The sequence below is a fragment of the Lepidochelys olivacea genome (genome assembly GCF_965140295.1).
Source record: "Lepidochelys olivacea isolate rLepOli2 genome assembly, chromosome: 3".
NCBI lineage: Eukaryota > Metazoa > Chordata > Testudines > Cheloniidae > Lepidochelys > Lepidochelys olivacea.
In genome coordinates, this window is record NC_140413.1 from 115,715,654 (window position 1) to 115,738,533 (window position 22,880).

A 22,880-nucleotide genomic window follows, 5' to 3' on the forward strand; every position below is an offset into this window, starting at 1 on the left:
CTCATGTGTACCTAAATACGTTTGCCTGCATTCTACCCACTACTCTGTCACCCCTAGGGCTGCTAACATTCCTCAACTCTCATCAACTCCAAAGTTTTCTTAAAACAAGCTGCCACAGAAATGTTTTGACCTTTCCCCCTTAAATAAGAAATTCAGTTACCCCCAAAATAATGTCCCTCCTCAGAAGTAGGAGGGATAATATTCAGTCTTGCACCAGTGACAGATTTCACTAATCTCTTGTGACCCATTGAGGAAATAAGAGCTTTATATAATTGAAAAGCTCTGCATTCCCTCTTTCTAGTGAGATACATAGTGCTTGTTTCTTGCCTTGGTTTAAATAGTGACCTATTATTTGCAATATTATTACCTATAGAAAACCTTTATAGTAGTTTTTAGAGATTTTTTAAAATATATTCATTATCATTTTACTTTCCCTCTTGGGCTTGTACATTTGGATTTAAATGATAAGTGAGTCTGACTTTACAAGCAGAGGGATACAAAAATCATATCAAAAGAAAATTTAAATATCTCAAAACAGTTGCTTAGGATGTCCTGCATAAATTTAATATCTTCACCACTTGTGACTGATGTGCATAATCCTAAACTCAGGCTCAGAAAATACACCACTGCATGTGTTTTCTCTATTATAGCTGAATTGCCAGTGCCAGCTATAAGGTTGCCTATGTGCTTCTATTGTGAACTCCCTTTTTCATTTACTCATCACTCTTTCAAGTTAGGAGAGAGACATATGGACACAAAATTCAAGGGTGCAGTTTGGCATGCAATGGGTTTGGTGTGGTGCACTGCCTCAATGGGAGCTCCTAGAGGTATAGACATGAGGACTTGTCTGCAGGTGGAGTTCTTCAGACATAGTTATTCTGGAATAACTATTCTTGAAGAACAATATGCATGGACATTCTTATTCTGGAATAAAAGTGTCCACATGTTGAGTTAATCAGGAATGACTCTGTGGGTAGACAAGCCCTGAGACACCCTTGAAGAGGAGGGAGTGTGCCCTTTCCAGAGTGAGACCAGCTCTGCAGGCCAGTGTGCAGTGTGGATTGTGTCCTATCTCTGCCCCTTCTGGGGTGTCTAGCTGTAACAGCATTGCTGGATGGGAGTCTGTCTTTCTTTTGTAGTAGTGCAAGGACCACAGTTGTGTTTCATTTTTGCATGGGAGTTGGTGGAGGTAGAGAGAGGGGTTTTTTGTATGCCCTCTCCCTACTCCTTTGCATTCCCTGCATGTACTAAACACAGTTCTGCTCTAAGAATGTCAGATTTAATATTGTTTCAATCTACAATAACTACAAAATATGTCCTATCTAATGGGGCTGTTGCCCAGACCCTGGATTAGACATAAATTGGAAGGCATGGCTTTGATTTCTCTCTTTTCTAAATTAAATGGACTTGTTTTACTTAAGCTAATTGCGATTCCTTTGATACATGCTGCAAGGTGCTCTTGGACTCAGAGAATGAAAACAAAACTCAGGATTCAGAGCATCCAAAAGCTGAACGCGTGTATACATTGTCAAAATGTGAGATCTGGTCTGCCGCGGAATGGGAAAAGTCTAAAAGCCAAGAGGAACAGCAGCCAAAAGAAGGCTGGGGGGAGGTGAATAGTTACATGACTAGGTATTGTGTTTTGATGCTTTTTAATCCCTCATACTACTCCCCCCCACCCCATATTGATATTTTATTTTCTGCAAAACTGTAAATCAGTGTGCAGTGCAGGAACAGAATTTAAATACTGAAATAGTAGGGACACACAACCTCTGGCCAAGGACAGTCTGTAAAGCTTTCTTTGTCTTTAATGTTTAATAACTACATAAGTAACTTTGCTGCTGTACTCTAGAATTTTAACAATTTAACACACCGAGGGCCAAATTCACCACCAGTGTGAGTAGAGGGACTCCACTGATTTGAGTACAATTATGTCTGTTTACACCTTTGGTGGGTATGGCATACCCAATGTTAGTGCACAGCATTTTTAGTGTGTTTTCTTTGAGCTACTGAATGACAGGACAAATCTGAAGAAACGTTGTTCAGAAACATGGTGTCTGATGGTTCTTATTTTGCCTTGACTGTGATGTCTTCCCAGGGAGCTTATGATCACATTCTTTTGGATATACCTGTCACTCGAGAACAGACAAATCATTGGGCTGTGGCTGAAACTGCCCGTAGTGAACTTGCAGCACTTCTGGTAAAGTATGAATGTGCCCAGTCAGAGGTAAGTCTTAAAGAATCACCCTTCCTCCCTTCCCCCCAAAAGAACCCCCTAAATGTTCTTTTCCTGTTAATATGAGCTGTGCACACATTGCAGAGACAGTAGATCCAATAAATCTCCTTATGGGGAATGTAAAATGTATCTTTGTTTTATTAATTGTGGGATTTTGTTTTTGTTTTCAGATTACATTTGTTCTGATTTGCCATGAGTTTTTTTTCCTGCTTATATCAGTTGCCAGTCTTTGCACCATTATCTTGCTCGTTAATTGAAGTTGGCATCAGGATGATTTTCATATTGTGTTTGTTTGGACGTAAAATACAGTATTTCACAATTCTAACCAAAGTTAATATTTTAACACTGTGGTTATCTCAGTGATTATAACATTTGTTGATTCCAGGACTCCCATATTTTCCCACTTGTTAACATGCTCATTTTTTATTTCCATTACTGAATAACACTTAGTTGATCCAGTCATGCAGTACAGGTGGTTTTTCTGTGCCGATAGAATTGAATGATAGCATCCTATACTGATAGCACTCTTCATCCAGGTGGCATCTAAAGCATTTAATAAATGTTTCAAGAGCATGTTCTCTTTCTCCCCTTCTCTCTGTGTAAAATGCTTAGGATCCACCTGTATGATGCATCAAAATCAAAATTCACTATGCCCATGAATGAAATATAGCTAAATTTGTTGTAAAATCAAACAACTTTTAAACAGTTCACAGCAATGATAAGCAATGGTTTAGAACAATAAATTATAAATTCTATATCCAAGTGAAACAGGGGTGAATGTAGATCAGTAGAATGTAATTATCTGAGCTGGACTTTGGCCAGTTAACAAAAAGTGCCTACTGATCTTTAATTAATGTATGTGGTCAGTAGCTTGGCTTTACATTTCATCAGAAAGAATTAAAGAAGATGAGATTCTTGTTGATCCTTTACTTGACTCCAACTCTTAAATGAAGGGAGTAAATACTTACTTACTGTCGTGATGACAGACCACTTTATAGAATTTTTTTCACTGCTGTTTTTGGAAAAGGCAGAAAGGGAGTAAAGAAAGCCACCATCACTTTCATCGAAAATACTCAAATTCTTGTTAAATTCATGTTGTTGTTTGTAACATCTACATGTCCCAACTGAATTCAGAGGCCCCTAGTGCTTGGTGCTGTACAGAGTCATAATAAGAGACACTGAATGACATACAGTCTAAATTGACAAGAGAGAAAAAGGAAGTGTTGTTCCATTTCTACATGGGGAATTAAAGTACAGAGAGATTAGGTAGCTTGCCTGTGGTCACACAGGATATCTTTGGCAGAGCTAGGAATTAAACTCTGATCTCCTGAGTTCCAGTCAAGTGCCTTAATCACAAGTGCATCCTTCTTGCATTAAAAGAGCACTCATATACCTTGTTTACCTTAGTTTTAGTTTTCATGTGGTAAGAGCTAACTGCCACATATTACATATTTTTCATTATAATGGAGCTGGAAGCAACACCTAAGTGTTGCTTAGAACTTTCTATTGTAAATCCCTGTTTTTAGTTGTTTATAACTTTGACCATTTAGGCTGAAATTTTACATGCCAGGTCTGCCTCAGGCTGAATGTTTCTGGGAAATTTTCAGCAAAAATGGATCAACTGTTTGTGAGAATGAGGCTAGGGAAAATACATTATTTTGCCAGTGTTTTAAAAAAAATAAGTTAGAACTGTTTGTTGAGAAGCTCTAGCACTTTCATATTTTGGAACAGGGACTTGAAATTAGGCAAGGGATGCCACCAGGGGAGGTGCCTTTTGCTGTTCCTATGGAAATCTACCTAATCTACTTGACTGAATTATAAGCCTCTGAAAATCACTGTTTGCACATGCTCTGTAGAGGTTTGTTAGCAAAATTCTCCAACCATTCTATCTTCACTGAACATTCTGCAGCTCTTTAGAGCTCTGTACCAGCCACAGTGAGCAAGCTTCATTCCCACAGAGCAGGGGTAGTCAATTATTTTTGTCAAGGTCCAGACTCTGGAGGAAATAATTTTTTTTAAAAAGTATGATAATAAGTAAATAAAAAGATGTTGGGGTCTGTTCAAAAGCATATGGCAGTCCGGATTTGGCCTGCGGTCCGCCTGTTGATTACCCCTGCCATAGAGCTTACTGAGTACGCTCCAGGTCAGGACTGAGCAAGACTTTTCTTGCAATTACTCTTTCCATTAGCGAGAGGCCACTGTGACACCAGACACCAGAAGTGAGAGCAGGGAGGCAGAGGTCTTGTGAAAAAATAGTATGTGATCATATAATTAAAGACTGTATCATTAAGGTTTCACAAGAAACCCTAATTCTGGCATTTCCTAACTTTTGTATGTGTGATTTTTACAACCTTAATGTTGTTTCAACCTAATATAAAACTCCATTTAAATTAATTTAAAAAAGTGGTTGTTTTTGTTTCCGCTCTGTTTTTTTAAATACCTTTATAGATATTTAAAAATAACATTTTTCTTCTTACTAACTTTGCCCATTTTATTCGGCTAATGCATATTTTTGCTGTTGTTTCGAATGGCACTGAAAGCAATGTGGCTATTTTTGTTTACTTCATACTGAAGTTTACTTACTGCTTTCTGTGAGTACTGAAAAAATGGTAGCTATTGTCACTTGTTTTTTTTCACTGAATCCATTGGTAATAGAGTAGAAGAATAAGATACTTTGATTCCAAAAGGTATTTCCTGCCAGATTTTAAAAAAATAAACAATTTAATAATAAATTAAATAATAATTTGACAGTTCAAATACGTAGTCTATATTGAATTCTTCTTACAGTTATTTGTTTTTTCTCTCTTCCTCTCCTCTCTCTATAGCTTCTAGATCTCAGATCCAAAATGGTCTCTAAAGAAGTCTCATTGCAAGAGCTGAAGGCTGAAGTGGAAAGCTACAAGGAAAACAATGCTAGACAATCCTCTCTACTCCTCTCTTTGCAAAATCGAGTTCAGGAGATGGAGGAGGAATCAGGTGTGCTTGTCGCTTCCAAAAAACAGACAGACCTAACAGCACAGGTTTTGCTCCAGGAGAATTGGGAGCTGAAGGAGAAGATCCATGACCAAGAAGCCAAACTGAAGTAAGAGATTCAATCAAGCTGTGGCATAATTTTGGGTTGAGATGTCACTATACTATAGTTGCCAACATAAAAAACTACCTTTGTAGGAAAATTTCAGTTCAGAAACAGATTTACAGCTTTGTATTGAGCTGTATAGTATTGCCCCTTTGGCCTGGGCAGTTAGCCAATATTCAGGGCCTTGCAGAGTTGTGCCCTTTAGGAAGAGAACTTGATATGAGTCAGGTATATTTTTTGGTGTAATTTTGTTTACTTACAAATAATGTACACAAAGCCCAGTTTCCCTGAACATAGTAGAAACAAATAGCAGGCACACACAATTTCTTAGCTCAGATACCCCCAAGTGTACCACTCCAGCGAGCTCTGTGCCTGACAATGTCTTTTTCTGCTTCCTCTTAGGGTCACATTCACCATGCTTTCTACAGGCTTTCTCTGCTTCTACCACACACAGGCTGAAAAACCAATCTCTTCGCCCCTGTGTTTTCAATCAGGGAAATCCCTGCCCTGCCCTGTAGTCTGGGCCATCCTCCATTTTTTATAGCTGTTTGTTTTAAATAAAGAGGCTAAATTATTTATTCCATTGAGTCTGAAAGAATGCTTGATGCACCTATTGACTGTAACTGGGTCTGTGATTGTTGGAACCAAAGACTTGTCTGATGCCAGCCAGGAGCACCTGTCAGAAAAACAATATGTTTTTACAGAGGTTATAAATAAACTCTGCAGGAGGGATTGTTTACTCGAGTGAAGCATTTAGTCACTTGCAGCTGCAAATCTGTAGGACTTTTCTGTAAATTTCGCCAGTGGTTATTGAGTCTGTAATCTCCCCAGTCTGAATTTCTAAGGGTTAAGAAGATCCGTTAGCTTGCCCAGTGGAGTTTGTGAGCTCTTCCAGCTTAATAGCTTTGATTTTCCCTGAAAGAAAAAGCAGGGAAGTGAAAATACAAAAATTTGTGCTTAAGATTGAGATTACATATTTAAATGCTCAATAGTCATGAAACCAGAAAAGTAAGGTTTTCATAATATGGAAAATTCAGTTATGCTATACATGCATTGTAATTTCAATTTGTGTATTTGTTTTTAAATACATACATGAATATATTACTTTTTATGTTAAGAATATACTAGAAAATATGCAATTTGTACAACGTGGCTCAACTTACTATGAACATTTTTAAATTTTTCCTTTCCATGTATTTGGGCTTTCATATTTGTAACTAGTAATGTCACATTAATATAACCTTTTGTATTTTTCTGTATTGCATGTGCCACTCTGGATAATGCAATATCAAGGTGCTCAGATACTGTGGTATGTTTGTAGGTATAGTTATGCCAAGAAAGAGGAAGAGAACCATTACTGGTGATAGCTGTTAGGTTAGGAAGAAAGCTTAAATACAGTATCTACCAGCATATGCAGGTCTGATGTGCCTTTTGTTAGATATTTCAATCCATTGATTTTTTTCCCTCCTACTGTTCATTGGGCGATGGCTTTTGCCATATACAACTTTACATTGTAAAAGATGCAATGTCCTGTGCTGACTTTATCAATTTAACAATCTTCAGGACCGTGTGCATGCCAAACAAAAGTGTATTCACTGTTAGATCAGAATACACACACAGGTTAGTTTTGCTGGGCAAGTCTTGTGGCTTCAGACACATCAGAGGTGCAAGTATTTCTGCAGAAATCCACGTGATCAAATGTACTTAAAAAAAAAAAGTAGGTTAATGCTATGTGCTGTTGCTGTAACTTAAAGAAATTTATACTTTCAAGATAATTCCTGGTTGGTGTGTCTTCATCTGAGACAGTAGTCCTAGAGAACATACTGTACACACATGCAGTACATGGGGCTAACTCACTGTTCTATTGGGGGGAAAAATTGGTGAACAAGACAGGATAAATTTGATGGTATGTCACGTAACCAGTCATTTTGGCCATGTGTTTTTAGAGAAGTCTCTGAAATAGTTAACGTTGAAGATGTGATGACATTCCTTCCCATGAGGTTCCCTTGGCTATTTCACCAACGAGCCATAGATGCAATAACACATGGATACTCCATCTGGTTTTCAGCAGTGCCTACACTCAACCCCCCTTTCCCAGGATTCTTCTCACAAGGATCTATTATATCAAGAGGTCCTTGTGCTCCTTTCTCTCATTGTGGTGGAAGAGGTCCTGCCTCAGTACAGGGGAAAGGGTTTTTAGAGCAGCTATTTTCCTATCCTGAAGAAAAAGGGAGGCTGGCAACCCATTCTGGACTTGCGGAACCTCACATTCATTCACAAGTTGAAAGTTCAGGATGGTACCCCTCACATTGATAATCCCAAATCTAGAGTCCGGAGACTAGTTCAGATCTCTTGTGCTACAGGATGCGTACTTCCACATCTCCATCATTTTGCCTACAAGAAGTACCTAAGATTTACGGTTGGCCAGGACCACTATCAATATTGAATCCTGCCTTTTGAACTCTCCACAGCATTGAAGAGATTTAGCGAGGTGCTCTCAGTAGTGGCAGCTTACTTGAGAAGATGCAACATCAATAAATAACCTTAACTGGATGATTGGCTTATATGGGGGAGCGCTCCTCAACAGGTCTCTTAAGCCATCCAAAATGCACTCAACCTCTTTCAGAGATCAGGCCTGAAACTCAATAAATGGAAATAGACAGTAATCCCAGATCAGAGGATTGAAGTCATTGGTCTGATCTTAGATTCCTCCACATCCAGGGCCTACATGCCTCAAGACAGATTTGAGAACCTGTCCATTCTAACTCTCAGTTGGAGGGAAATCCATGTACCAAGGGAAGGTTGTGCCTTGTCCTTCTAGATCAGATGGCCTCTTGCACCTTTGTGACTCTGCATGCCAGGCTTCACCTCCACTACTTGCAGGATTAGTAGAAGCTGTTTTACACACTCTCCAAACATTGCCTGGATGCATCTCATTAACTCACCCATGGTCCTGTCTTCACTGAAATGGTGGGGGAAAAAAAAAAGAGTGCGTGCAGAGGGGTCTCCTTCTGGATAATCCTGCCATTGAAGACCATAGTCACAGACACATCCTTGTTACAATAGGGTGCCCACATGGACGCATTAAAGACACAGGGTTTATGGTCCCCAAGGGACAAGAGAATGTACATCAATCTCCTAAAACTCAAAACCATACAGGAGCTCTGTGAGTCCTTTCTCCACCTAATAGAAGGGCAGTACAAATAAATCAGGACCAACAACATGACCACCATGTTTTATATCAACAAGGTAGAGACAGGCCTTCCCTGCTCTCCCAGGAAGCCATCACGCTCTGGAACTGGTGCATCAAATATACAGTTATTGCTGGTGAAGTACATTTACTTGGACTGCAGAACATGCTTGTGGACAATCTCATCAGATACTTCCTCCCAGATGGTGAATGGGAGATTCTGGTGGACATCTTCATGGACTGGGGCAATCCCAAAATGGACGTGTTTGCCACTCAATAGAACAAGTGCCTGAGATTCTGCTCAAGGGGTAGAATGAGACTGGAATCCATCGCAGATGCCTTTGTGTTACTGGGAACAGGAGACCTGATATATACTTTCCCCTGGCCCCTCTTATTGCCAGAGTATTTTGCAAACTGAAACAGGTCTCAGCCAAGCTAATTCTCTTAGCTCCAGTGTTGCCCTGACAATTCTAGTTCACAGACCTACTGAGCCTTTCTTCTGCTCCCAGACCTGCTGTCTCAGAACAAGTGATAGACCCAACACTTGAATCTTTCATCCTCGCAGCTCACAGCAAGCGTGGCTGTTGTCAATAGAGCAGGCCTGCTCCACTCTAGTTAGAGAAGTTCTAATAAGCAGCAGAAAAGAATCAACAAGAAAAACCTACCTGCCAAAATGGATGGTGCTTTTCACTGGTGCCACCAAAAATCTGTGGTACCACATCATTCCTTGATTCCACCAATCCTCAACTATTTACCCAAACTAAAATGTAAGAACCTGTCCCTCAGTTCAGTCAGCCATCACCTACTGGCCATCTCAGCTCATCTTCCACCAGTGGAGGACCATACTGTTAGTAATTAGGTTCCTGAAGGCCCTAATTAAGGTATTCCCACCAATCAAGGAACCTGGATCCTCATGGAACTTAAAAGTGATAGTCTCAGCCTTCAGGGATTTACTCTTCAGACCTATGGCCTCTTCTTCCCTTCTACACCTTTCTATGCAAATTACATTTTTAATCACTATAACTTCTGCCAGATCAGTACAGGAAATTCAGGTACTGATGGCTGACCCACCCTATATAGTGCTCCACCCAGACAAGGTGGAGCATACACCTTAAATTTCTTTCTAGAGTATTGACAGACTTCCACTAGAACCAAAAAATACACTTACTGGTATTTTTCCCAAAACCTCATGCATTTAAATCTGGGGTGATGTTGCACACTCTAGACCAGTGGTTCTTAGCCTTTTTGGGTTCAGTCCCCATTTGTAAACTTTGATGGCTTGTTGTGACCAGTAAATAGCTTTAGTGCAAAAAACAAAACAAAACTGGCTTACTAAATATATTGTGGGTAAGAAATACAATATACATATTAATGCAGTAAATACTAAATAATTACACCCTCCATTCCATAATGGCAACTCGTGTGGCTCCTATCCCATGGGACTGGGCGAGCTTGGCTCCTCACTCCAGGCAGTGTGACCTTTGAGGATTTAGCTTGTGGGCTTGCTGGGCCAAATTTGGGAGAGTGATGTAGTGACTTTGTGCAGAAGGTCGCAGCACCACTCACTCATATTTGGCCTGGAGGAGCAGCTGGGCCAACGCTGTGCACCAGGTAGCAACTCCTGGAGCAGGGAGTTGAGCTCAGCCAGCCTCGCAGGACCACAGCAGTGTGAATGCAGGGTGGGCTTTGCAACCCCCCCGTCCATGGCTTTCCATCCCCCTGGGGGCAGGACCTGACACTCTCCTCTCCAGGTTTCCTCTGTGAACCTGTGCCACATTCTGGCACCCTAGTTTTGGGTCACAACCCATGGGTTGAAAAACCCTGTTCTACATGTCAGGAGAGAGCTGGCCTACTATTTAAACAGAACAGAAGTACTTAGAAAATCACTAAGACTTCATGTTAATCTCCAACACAGAGATGTCAAAAGGTTCTGCAAGTTCATCCCAGATACTATAAAACTGAATTTCTGATGGTATTCAAACATGCCACGAAGTGGCCATGGTAGATCCACCAGATATCAGGGGTCACTCCCTTAGAGTGCAAGTCGTAGCAGCAGCCTCACTGTGAAGTCTACCGTTATCAAACACAGTAGAACCTCAGTGTTATGAGCATCAGAGTTATGGACTGACTAGTCAACCACACCCCTCATTTGGAACCGGAAGTATGCAGGCAGCAGCAGCAGCCGCCACAAATTAAAAAAGCAAATACAGTACAGTGCTGTGTTAAATGTAAACTACTTAAAAAAAGGGGAGGGGGGTTTTAAAAAAAAAACTTGACAAGGTAAGGAACCTGTTTCTGTTCTTGTTTTCATTTGAATTAAGATGGTTAAAGGTAGCGTTTTTCTTCTGCATAGTAAAGTGTCAAAGCTGTATTAAGTCAATGTTCAGCTGTAAACTCGAAAGAACAACCATAATGTGTTTTTCAGAGTTATGAACAACCTCCATTCCCGAGATGTTTGTAACTCTGAGGTTCTACTTAGGGTGACCAGATAGTAAGTGTGAAAAATTGGGACGGGGTGGGGGGTAATAGGCACCTATATAAGACAAAGTTCAGAATATTGGGACTGTCCCTATAAAATCAGGATATCTGGTCACCCTAGTTCTACTGCATTTGTAAAGCAGCCACTTGGGCATCAACGTGCATATTCCCAAGACACTACATCCTGACTGAGGCCTCCAGGCCCAAAGAGTAAAGCAGTTCTTCACTCTGTTTAAATAATTACACTTAGTTCCCACCTCCTTAACACAGTCACTGCTTGGGAGTTACCAGCAGTGGTATATGGATATGGACAATCACCTGAAGGAGAATGGGAAGTTCTTTGAGATGCGTTGTCCATATGCACATTCCCACCGTTCCATCCCCTCTACCGTGAAGTCCCTATTTGGGGGTTCTGCAGTGAGAAGGAACCAAATGGTAGCTGGTGCATGAGGGCTCAGGAGCATGAAGGCTGCAGGGTACATGCGTGTTGTACAAGTACTGCTGACCCAAAAGACTCCACTCTCAGGTTCATGAGTTATATGTGCACCATCAATGGAATGTGTTTATGGACCACACGTCTTGAAGAAGTCCAGTTTCTGTACCTGAAAAGTAACTTCCCCTTCTGTGCAGAATTCAAGGCGAAAGTCTCTGGCTTTATGTGAATTTTCTGTTCTCTTGGGGCTTTGAGTAAAGGTTGTCCATCAAAAATTAAAAAAAAAAAAAAAATCAACCAAAGAGTTAAGTGTCCTCTTAAATATGCACAATTGGTGATGTGGAACCAGTAGTTCATCCGGTGTGTTTAAAAATATAGTAATTGTTTTATTAATTTCAATTTCAAAATGTATGCTATTTATTAAAATACCGAACATGATTTTAATATATGGTATTTTTCCAAGGGTGTATATTGGGGGGTGCTTCTGGAGTTTCCTTCCTTTCCAGCCTGTGCTTTACTCCTCAATAGGACAACTACCAAACAAACCACATCATAGTTTCATCTTCCTTGCGTGGACTGAAGAGAGAGATCTTCAGAGCCAGTCATCAGAGGGGCATCATTTGATAAGGCTGTGAGGCGCTTGCTTTCTTAGGGGCAGAATGTACTCCATCTAACAACACTCCCTGCCCCTGGTGGCCCATAGTATATGCATTAAACCACATTTAACTTGGGTGAAGGTTGTGCTAGAATAGGTATGCCCAAGCAAGGAGCTTGGGATAATTTTGCCTTTTGCTTGAAAAAATACTGTTTCTAAATATTCCTCCTGATGTGTGTTTGTTTTGGCTGATTAGCAAATATTTGAATGAATGTGAAGAAAGCAAGAATCAAGCTTCTAAGATCAGCTGGAAGCATGGTGAATTCTTAGCACAGCTTTCTGGATTCCTGGATGTCAACATCAGAGGAAAAGAGGAACCACACAAACATTTAATTTCAAAGGTGTTTATGTGCAGTTATTTTTTCCTACATACTGAAGAGACTTGTTAAATATTTAACTGCATTGTATTGCTCTAATGGATATTAATATAGAAGGGTGCACTGTCTTTGAAATATTTGGTTTGATGTAGAAAATTTAATACAGCAATTTTCTTTTATAATAGAAAAAGAGAATACCTGTTTAAACAACTTAAATGTTAAAGATCAGAATTTTGTTGTCAAATAAGGATATACCAAGCATATTGCCATGTAAAATAGTGTTCATAAATATAGGCCTGATTTTCAGAGGTGCTGATTTCCCACAGCTCTCATTGAACTCAGAGAGGCCTTACGTATGTTCCTATAACTTACAATTATGATTGCAAACTACAACTCAAGAAAATACATACAATTGAATGCTTGTCTAAAAATATTAAAAACGATAAAATTCCAATATGACCGTTCTGGCACCACTCTTAACACTCATTTAATGCAGTCATGCCATTAAACAGAAACATTCTCAGTGACACACACTAAAACAACCATAATACTGAACCTGTACCAAAACACATACAATAACTACAAGGTTCAATTGAATCTTATTCATTCATTACGCACAGTTCTGAGAGAATGCTACACAAAATCTTTAATACCTTTCTCCTCCACGATTTCCCAAATGTTGAAAGCTGAGCTCCCATTCAGGAAAATGAAATCAACGGCACCCCCTACCCACCTTTAATACATCTTTTACACTCTCTGGCTAGTCTTTCACCTCTACTTCTCTTCTAAGGAGCACACTGAAAACAGTGTTTATTAGAACAGAGTATTTGTTCTGGATTTCCCCCCTCCCCTCCCTTATCTATGTCTCTTTTCTCTCAGCAATGACTAGAGTTAAAGACAGAATAGGAGCACCTTCACCTTTAGTCATCATTCAAGTAGGATTCAAGGGGACATATAATCCTGTATTTTTCTGCTCTTTTTGAAGCATCATGAGATATTCCTCATCCCAGATTTGTAGGATCCCAACAAGGGTAGTCAGGGCCAAGGGACAGAGCAGTGGCAAACCCGAGGCTGGGAGTAGCAGAGGAGTTTGTAGTCTGGTCCAGGCCAGTGTCCATAGCAAGGGTCAGAGTCTTAAGTCAGGTTTTGAGGTTCAAGTCAGGTGGCGAAGTTCAGATCAAGCAGGAAAGGTCATGTCAGCTGCAGAGGAGCCAGTTGCCTGGATGCTTCCTGGAATGCTCCTTGGGCTTATATAAGGCAGTGAGCCAATCAGGAGCTATGGGGCTGCTGTCTGTCAGACTCTTGAGGTGGAACTTCCCATGGTCTGTGTCCACAGTGGGTCATGGGAAATGGAGTTCAAGTTGGTTATAGCTGCTACTGTAACCTGGTAGTTTTGCAGGCTTGGGTTCTAGACTTGTGGAGCTTTACACTCCTTGGAGTTGCTGCAGCATTACCTCAACAGATCAAGATCATGCTTGGGGCTTGTCTTCCCCTGAATTCTGGCTGCTGCTCAAAAGAGCTCCCCAAATTCTTTTTTTAGGAGATAGCCTTTCCCTCTCATAAGGTCAAGAGGAGTCTGTTGCCAAATCACATGGCTCCCTATGACTCAGAATATTTCAAATGTAAAATCACTTCTCAATGTCCTGTGCTGGTTTCCCATTCCAAAGGCTTGCTAGCCATAAATCTTATGGAAAAGCTGCCTGCTTCCCACATGAAGATAGTTGTATAATCTATTTTTATTTTCTGCCCTGCCTTATCACCATTGTGGACATGCAGAAATGACAACAGCCCTCCAGATGATAATGTTTGATCTAGTGCTGAGAATTTGTATGGGGATAACTAAACTAAATTAACATTTGCTATGCTAAGGCATACTTTTCTCATGGCATATTATGGCTCCAGTTTCTCTTCTTTTTCTACTTTGTTTATAAGGAAACATTGGAAATGAATAGCAGAACTTAGTCATAGATCTGACCCTAAAGGTTTTACAAACAACATTTTTTATGATGATGGGGAACAGAAAATGCATTTAAATGAGTGAAGACAATTGTTAACTGGAAACAGTGTAAGAATTTTACTAATATGTACTATTTGAATTGTATGTTTGTCTAGGTCAATCAGATGCATAAAGAAAATACAATGCTAAAAGGGCAGATTCCCACTCTTGCAGAGGCTATCAATGTTCATGAGATAGAGTCAAAAGCTAGCAGAGAAACCATCATGAGGCTTGTTTCAGAAGTCAGCAAAGAGCAGAAAAGGGCCATAGTCAACTCCCAAGACATGGACAAGCTTAGCAAGGTAAATTATTTTCTAGTGTGCATGTCTGTGTGGTTTAGAGATCTATTTCTAGGAATGAAAAATGCATTTTTCAGTGGAAGAAATGGTGTGAAATGAAAGTAAATGATGGTAAGATTTCAACACATGCTATTACCAACAAAAGTTAGTTTGGAAAACTCTTATCAGGCTAGGGTGTTGGTTGGAGATTTTTTTTTTATGCTTAGTTTTTAAAAAAGTATTTTTTCTGTTATCACCTTCAAGTTCATGAAGTCTCAAGAATATTAGGAGATTAAAATGCTTTTGTTAGAGAGCTCTGCTTTAGTGTTGATGTTTTCTATATGCCGATAGAGTGATGTTTTCACTCTCGTTCAACAACTGTATCCCTGGTTATAGCCTTCTCAAAGTGGTAGGTGGGCGGAAATTGTGTAAGTCAGCATGAAGGTACAGAACTATTGATTTTACTCTGAGGTAGGAGACTGATAGATGAGTTGAAATGTATGCTAAGAAATCCATATTTTATTCCTTGAAGTAAGCTTGAGGGAGTTTTACAAGTATTCTTCCATAGAGAATCAGGAGTAGCTGGAGATGCAATTGGAGCCAGATTTTTTTTAAAAAACTGCTGTAAAATTTATTCTTCAGAAATAGAGAGAAATTCATTGAATAGTATTTAGCAAAATGTTGTCCTAAAGATTCCATTTACAGAACTGGTAGTGAAGTATCTTGTCTGTCAGACACCAGATTATTTGTATGGTATAATAAACTCATACTTTATAAATAGTCATTTGACTTGCACACCGAGAAATCCTGGCTAGCAGCATGACTCCACAATCCATGATTCAAAATCCACTGAAGTCAGTTGGAGTTTTTCATTGAATTCAGTGGGCTTTGGATCCAGCTTGTAATATGCACAATGTTTTATGAATACACAGAATATCTGAGATATTGGCATTTTCTTATCTGCAGTTCCAACATTTGCTATGATTGGCAAGACCATCCTAAAAATTATAATTAAAAATGTGTTAAATACATATATTGACCTGATAAACTATATCTATGAAGCTGCTCAGCATTTAATTTTAACATAGAATTTTACTAAACTTTTCAACTTGCATTTGTTTATTTTTTTAAGATTTATGCATCAGCTGACTTGTAAATATGATTCTTAAAAAGAAAGTTTTTTTTTAAAAAAATGGTTTGCTATAACCCATGACACTTAAAATGAGAAAGAGGCACAATAATTGTGTTCCTTTTGAATTATTTTATCCAATTTGTCATTTCAGTACCATGGCCTTTTGAAGCAATTTTATTTGTTTGCAAATTTAAAAAAAATAAACTGAGATCATAACTGGTTATTGCTCAACCTTATGTTGACTAGCTGCTATTGTGCTGCACCTGTGAAAGGAAATCTACAGACTGATGAAGTAATATAATTGGAATAGACCTCCCTTCATTCTTTGCTATAATAGCCATAATTTGATTCTTGGCATTGGCATAATTTCTCTGTTAAGAGGACCTCTTTAGAGTTGAAGAGGGAAATAAAATGGAACCATGCCAAGATTTGGTTGGCAGTTAGTTCTAAAATCAGTTTAGTAACGAGTAATGACAGTATTTAACCTAATTAATATGGTTTTGTTTCTTTGTTTATTCTGAAATGTATTTAACACAGGGATTATCACATTGCAACAAATCTGATCAATTAAGTCTGGTATCCTGCCTCCCACAGCATTTGAAACCTGATGCTTCTGGAGAAGGCAAATGACACCCCGTAAATGTACCAACCTGGTCGTGTAAAGTTGTACCTTGTGGGAAGGAAAATTCCTTCCCATTCTTAGTTGTTAATCAAACAGTGCCCTGAAGTGTGAAGGATTAAATTCCTTGCTACATTGTAATCCCAGCTAGTTTGACTGCAGGGTTTATTCTTATTCACATAAATCTCTAATCCTTTTAAAAATCTTATTAAACTGTTTGTCTCATTAGTATCCTGGGGCAAAGAGTTTCACAGGCTGATTAAATGAAGCAGAACCATGTTTTTGGTTTTGTCTGTTTTAAAATATTTTCTCTTCCATTGAATGGCTTCTTGTTCTTATTTCACAGCACAGGATATGCAGCACTTTCCATTCATTATTTTATATACCCCTGACATATCTACTGCCTCTATCTCTTTCTCAAACTGATGACTGGAACATCACAGAGAAGAGGAAATTTACTTGGCAAGTGCTGTGAGTTTACACAAGAGGAGGCAAGGGTCATGGCTCTACAACAGTGAGATCCAATGAGATGCATGAGAATATTCCCAGGATCTTGGGGTATTCACAGAGTAGCAGCCCCTATGCATTATTCGCCAAGTTCCAGTATCTCATGGCAACATAGCCCCTTTGGGACCTTTGCTATCATTTTCTGTGTATTCCTGCTGTGTACCCTCCCTTTAAGGGACATAGAAGGACTATTCAAGAATTAACTTCCTCAGGAATTTCTAAAGATGTTTCTATAGGGATGCAAGATAGGGCTGCTGTCCTGCCTCACCTACCCTGCCATGTCCCCTAAACTTGCAGAGTCCAGACTCATCGGCATATGTGCAGTATGCCCAGCCATTTAATGGTGTCCTTATCAGCCAGGTGGAGAGCCGGTAGCCTGTTGTCGAAATAAGTCAGTGGGCACTCGGCAATATGTGACATAGTCTGAAGTTTAACATAACTGCATCGCTGGAAAAAACACATTTAAAGAGATTGGCCGCACAGTGCCCTGTCCTGTTCGAAACCAGGTCAGAGATGAACACAGGCACCTTGGCAGATCAAAACTGATGAGAGAGTTATTAATGACTGTCATCATTGACCACTCATTGCGCCAAGCAGATTCCACTGTCCTGTCCTGTGGTGGCATAAATGAGCATAAAGAGCATTGTGACGGGCTGGACTAGGCCTACAGGACCCCAGTTGGAGGCCTCGGAATCCTTCCACACCCCGTCCCAGAGAGGAACAGAAGAGAAGTCCTTCAAGTGGCCTAGAGTGTCTGCAGGGGAAGCGGCCAATCAGAGGGACTGCAGGACCAGCCAATCAGGGGCCAGGAGGGCCATATAAAAAGGAGCAGCAGAGACAGTTGTCGGTCAGTTGCTGCCTGGAGCTGGAAGAGAGAGGACTGTGTTCCTGGCTGGCTGAAAGAGCAGCGGGACCATGGAAATCTTAGTGTAGCCAGGGACCTGGGGAGCTAAGAAAGAGCTCCTGGCTGGCTGAGGGGACTGAGCAAGAACTCAGCCCAGGGAGGGCTTCAGGAAGACAGTGTCTTAAGGGAGGAAGCCCTGGAGGTATGGCCCCATGCCAGGCCTGGGAGAAGGTAAAGACTGTGTATATCAGAGGGGGTTTGTTCTGGTCTACCTACAGACAGTATGTGAGATTCGGCTGGAGGGTTGAATGACTGAAGACTTGCAGAAGAAACTGTTGACTATGGTGGGTGCTCATGAAAGGTGGGTGCTGACCCCATTGCAGGCATCTAGAAGACAGGTGAGCTGGTGGGTGGTTGAAGAGGTCTGAGTACAATGGCAGATCGCTATTCACATGGATCTTAGCCAGCAGCGTGACAGAGACCTTTTCATGGCAAATATGGGGTGGTGCTATGTTAAGTATCAGTAGTCATGGCAACAGAATCCTGCTAACAGTATGCATAGCTTTGTTAAGCTCTACATCGATCAACCTTGTGTGAAATGAGCGACACCAGACAGGAGCACAGTAATCTGCTGTTGAATAGCAGAGGGAAAGGGCTGATGATCTGCGCTTCTGGGCGCTTGCATTCCAGGTCGAACCAGCCAATTTTCTGAGCAAGTTGTTCTGACTGTTGACTTTGTCTGCCATCTTCCTCAATGGTTGTGGTATGTTAATGATCTATCCAGTGTCACACTGATTTTGCCAAACTGGTTTTGGATCATGCTGCAGGCATTGGCCACTGAGGAAAATGTATAACTCCTGGCTTGCATTTGCATTATTCAAATGGAATACACTAGAAACAGTCTTAGAAAAGCTCGGCAGTGGGTGCCATTGACTACAATACTCTGCCATAAGCTTCACATCTTCATTCAAGACCTTGTCAATTTCTGAGAAGGACAGGTTGGTGGCTACAGCAGATGATGTCGGCATAGATGAACTTGCGCGAGAGCATAGCTGGCAGGTCATTGATGTACACATTGAACAGTACTGGTGAAAGAACTGAGCCTGGAGGGAGGTCATTGATTTGACACTTCCTGTGTCGGAGAAAGGGAGCTCTATTACTTCGAACACCCAGTGCAGGCAACTTGAGAGAGTTTAAACAAAAGGTCTCTGTGCCAAATTGTGTCATAGGCGGCGGTCAAATCCAAGAAGATGGCTCCTGTCTTTAGATTTTGTTGAAAACCATTTTTGATAAAGGTGGTCAAGGCCAGAACTTGATCACAGGTGCTGTGTCCTTTCCCAGACTGAGCAATATTCACACACTGGGGCAGCTGTAGGCTCAAGGGGACAGGTGGCTAGTTTGATATTGACATTCCTCACCTCCTTTTGACAACTTTGGCCCCATAGTAGTAGGAATTTTGCTACTTTCACCAGGGCATGATGTGGCCCTACATAGTCCCAGTTTTTAAATTTCTCCTTCTTTGAAAGTCTCCCCATCATGCTTCTAATGTGATTTAGTCTTCATCTCTCCACCTCCCTCTCTCATCTATGCTTTCTTTGAGATGAGGCAGCCAATCAGCATTTGAATATTTGCACTTTCCTTATATACTATTATAACTTTTTCTCATTTAGGCACTCCCCTGTTTTGTGTGGAAATAATCCTGGTACATTTGTCACTTTTTTTTTTTTTAAACCCCTGTGGGTCTATTATTCAGATGTCTTCATGGAGTGTGCTGAGATGTTGCCTTGATCTTTTCCTGTGTCACTAATTTAGACCCCATCAGTATATGCAAGTAGTTTTTAAATTTTTACACCATTTCTTCTAGTGTGCATTACCAGCACTTGTCTATGTTAAATTTCATCCACCACTGAGTTTCCCAGTCACTGTTTTTTCTTAATGAAAGTCATCACAATCTAGCAATGTATTTATAGATCTAAGTAATTTTGTGTCATCTTCAAATCTTACTTCCCCATTCACTATACCTTGAAGATAATTGATACTAAATGCATGTGGGAGTCCTGTTTACCTCAACAGGGATTCTGTCTGTGAAGGACTTGCAAGATTGGGCCCATAATGAACAACTTTGGTCCTAATGCTACTCGTTCCTGCACCTCTCTGCTAGTCACCTCTCCATGCTGAAAATTAGCCATTTAGTCCCCATTCCTTATTTTTGACCTGTATTAAGCCTTGTTTTATGTTTTTTGTATTTTAGGATCTGGACAGTGCTTTAACAGCCAAACAGAGTCTAGAGAAGGAGATCAGAAGCCTCCAAGATAGGCTTGCTGCTAGCCAGAGGGCTTGGGAAGCCTCAAAGCAGGAACTGCACCACCTGAAGAGATGTTCCAATGAGATGGATGGGAGTCTGAAAAGCAGCATTGAGGAGGCCAGGACTGCTCAGAGCCTGCTGAGTGCTTTTAAAGAGCAAGTTGCTACCCTTCTCAGCAACAGTTCTGTAACAGTTAAATCCTCTGAGGAGGCCATCATGGAGAGAATTCGAGAACTGGGCCACAGGGAAGAGAGCAAAAAGATAGTAAGTGGATTGCTTCTGTACCTGTTCAGTCTGCTTGATTTTTGTATGGCTCCTTTTCCATATTAGCTATAATTCCGTACTCTGCATGTATGTGTTGCATTTATGATAGAATCTTAAATAATGTGGTCCTATAATATTTTTTCCACAGGACTTCTGCCTAATTCAGTATGCACATTGGACAGGCCTGAGCCTAGAGCAACTTTGGATCATTCACCGAAGACGTAGAGTTTGTTATGAAGCTGATGTAGTCAGGAAGTAAGACAGGCATCCTCAGGGAGGGGAAAGGATGCTCTTGTCTTTAAGACACTGAACTGGTTCTCACTTTGGTGTGACTTTGGGTAAATTACTTGATCACTCTGTTCCTCAGTTCCCCCATCTGTAAAATGGAGTGCTCACAGGGTTATTCTGAAAGTAAATTCAGTAACATTAGGTGATCAGATGTGCCTGTGCGTGGCATCATAGGAAAGTCCATGAATGAAGGAAAAATTCCTCTCTGAGCTGAGTTTTGATGTTGTGCGGTGTATGAGGCACAGGACCATACATTAAACAATGAAGAAAAAAAATCTGCCTCCTTCACTGATCAGTCCATCGTGCACAGTGAATAAGTCATGGGTTCTGTGAGGGGAAAAAATAAGAAGTGATCACATAAGTAAAGATCGAAGGCCAGATCATAGCCCCCTTGTGACACCTGTACACCACTCTGACAGCCCTTGCAACACCCTGGTGAGGGGGTGGCTGTTATGTTCATCACTACAGCTGTTTTGAACCAAGAAACACTTCATTGGGAGCTATGGGGAGGCTGTTGTAAGAGCAGTCTTAATGTCGGCACCAGCTCCTGGAGCAGGCAGAATTGAGGAGGCACCAAGGTAGCTTTAGAGCTCCTCCTCCAGGGATGCTCCTGAGAGGTGCAGTACAAAATCTAGCCCTAATAATAGACAGCCCTAATTTTGGCATTTCCTAACATTTGATTGCTTTACTTTGTAGCCTTAATATTCATTTAATGCAGCTGTTTTGTATAGAACTTCCTAGCTTTTTTCAAAAAAAGGAAGAAGGAACTGATGGAAATGAATTCCATCATAGAATATCAGAGTTGGAAGGGACCTCAGGAAGTCATCTAGTCCAACCCCCTGCTCGAAGCAGGACCAATCCCCAACTAAATCATCCCAGCCAGGGCTTTGTCAAGCCTGACCTTAAAAATCTCAAAGGAGGGAGATTCCACCACCTCCCTAGGTAATGCATTCCAGTGCTTCACCACCCTGCTATTGAAAAGATTTTTCCTAATATCCAACCTAAACCTCCCCCACTGCAACTTGAGACCATTACTCCTTGTTCTTTCATCTGCTACCACTGAGAACAGTCTAGATCCATCCTCTTTGGAACCCCCTTTCCGGTAGTTGAAAGCACCTATCAAATCCCCCCTCATTCTTCTTTTCCGCAGACTAAACAATCCCAGTTCCCTCAGTCTCTCCTCATAAGTCATGTGCTCCTGTCCCCTAATCATTTTTGTTGCCCTCCACTGGACGCTTTCCAATTTTTTCACATCCTTCTTGCAGTGTGGGGCCCAAAACTGGACACAGTACTCCAGATGAGGCCTCACAAGTGTTGAATAGAGGGGAATGATCACATCCCTCGATCTGCTGGCAATGCCTCTACTTATACAGCCCAAAATGCCATTAGCCTTCTTGGCAACAAGAGCGCACTATTGATTCATATCCAGCTTCTTGTCCACTGTAACCCCTAAGTCCTTTTCTGCAGAACTTCTGCCTAGCCATTCGGTCCGTACTCTGTAGCAGTGCATGGGATTCTTCCATCCTAAGTGCAGGACTCTGCACTTGTCTTTGTTGAACCTCATCAGATTTCTTTTGGCCCAATCCTCTAATTTGTTTAGGTCCCTCTGTATCCTATCCCTGCTCTCCAGCATATCTACCACACCTCCCAGTTTAGTGTCATCTGCAAACTTGCTGAGGGTGCAGTCCACGCCATCCTCCAGATCATTAATGAAAATATTTGCTGTATTCTAGTAGAACATTGGGGACTGCACAATATGTGCAAGGAATGAGACAGCAACCTTTTTGTTCTTACTTATGCATCATAATCTATCATTTGGAAGAGGCTCTAGCCTTCTTCAGAATCCTGTCTTCTCTTCCATCTGCACCTTTATTATTTGAGCCCTATGTAACACCATATGCCACAAAGCATCTATATATTTAAAACTGAAATCCCACTCAATTTTCTAACACATGCATATACACAGATCAGGTGGAATATATCTATTCCATGGAAATTATTAATCCATTGATGTGGGCGTTGTGCCACAACCATCTCTCAGCAGAGACTGGTGCCACACTGGAGCTATGAGAATTAGCTTGGCTGAGACCTGTTTCAGTATGCAGTATGTCCACATCTTTCCTGAAATGTGGCGCCCAGAACTGGACACAATACTCCAGTTGAGGCCTAATCAGCGCGGAGTAGAGAGGAAGAATTACTTCCTGTGTGTTGCTTACAATACTCTTGCTAAGACATCCCAGAATGATGTTTGCTTTTTTTGCA

The 22,880-nt window shown here is 40.8% G+C and overlaps 1 protein-coding gene across 6 annotated transcripts in view; it reads left to right on the plus strand.

Annotated features, from left to right (window-relative positions):
- Positions 1-22,880, plus strand: part of LOC311517377 (coiled-coil domain-containing protein 170-like) — a 133,831-nt gene that overhangs the window by 69,779 nt on the left and 41,172 nt on the right. For 5 of the 6 annotated variants that reach the window (XM_084622154.1, XM_084622151.1, XM_084622152.1 and 2 more), the window contains exons 4-8: positions 2,099-2,227; positions 5,062-5,318; positions 12,265-12,409; positions 14,498-14,683; positions 20,013-20,330. In XM_084622154.1, coding sequence (XP_084478280.1) covers positions 2,099-2,227; positions 5,062-5,318; positions 12,265-12,409; positions 14,498-14,683; positions 20,013-20,330 — 1,035 coding nt within the window. The remainder of the gene's footprint in view (positions 1-2,098; positions 2,228-5,061; positions 5,319-12,264; positions 12,410-14,497; positions 14,684-20,012; positions 20,331-22,880) is intronic. The other variant, XM_084622156.1, reaches the window with a different exon arrangement.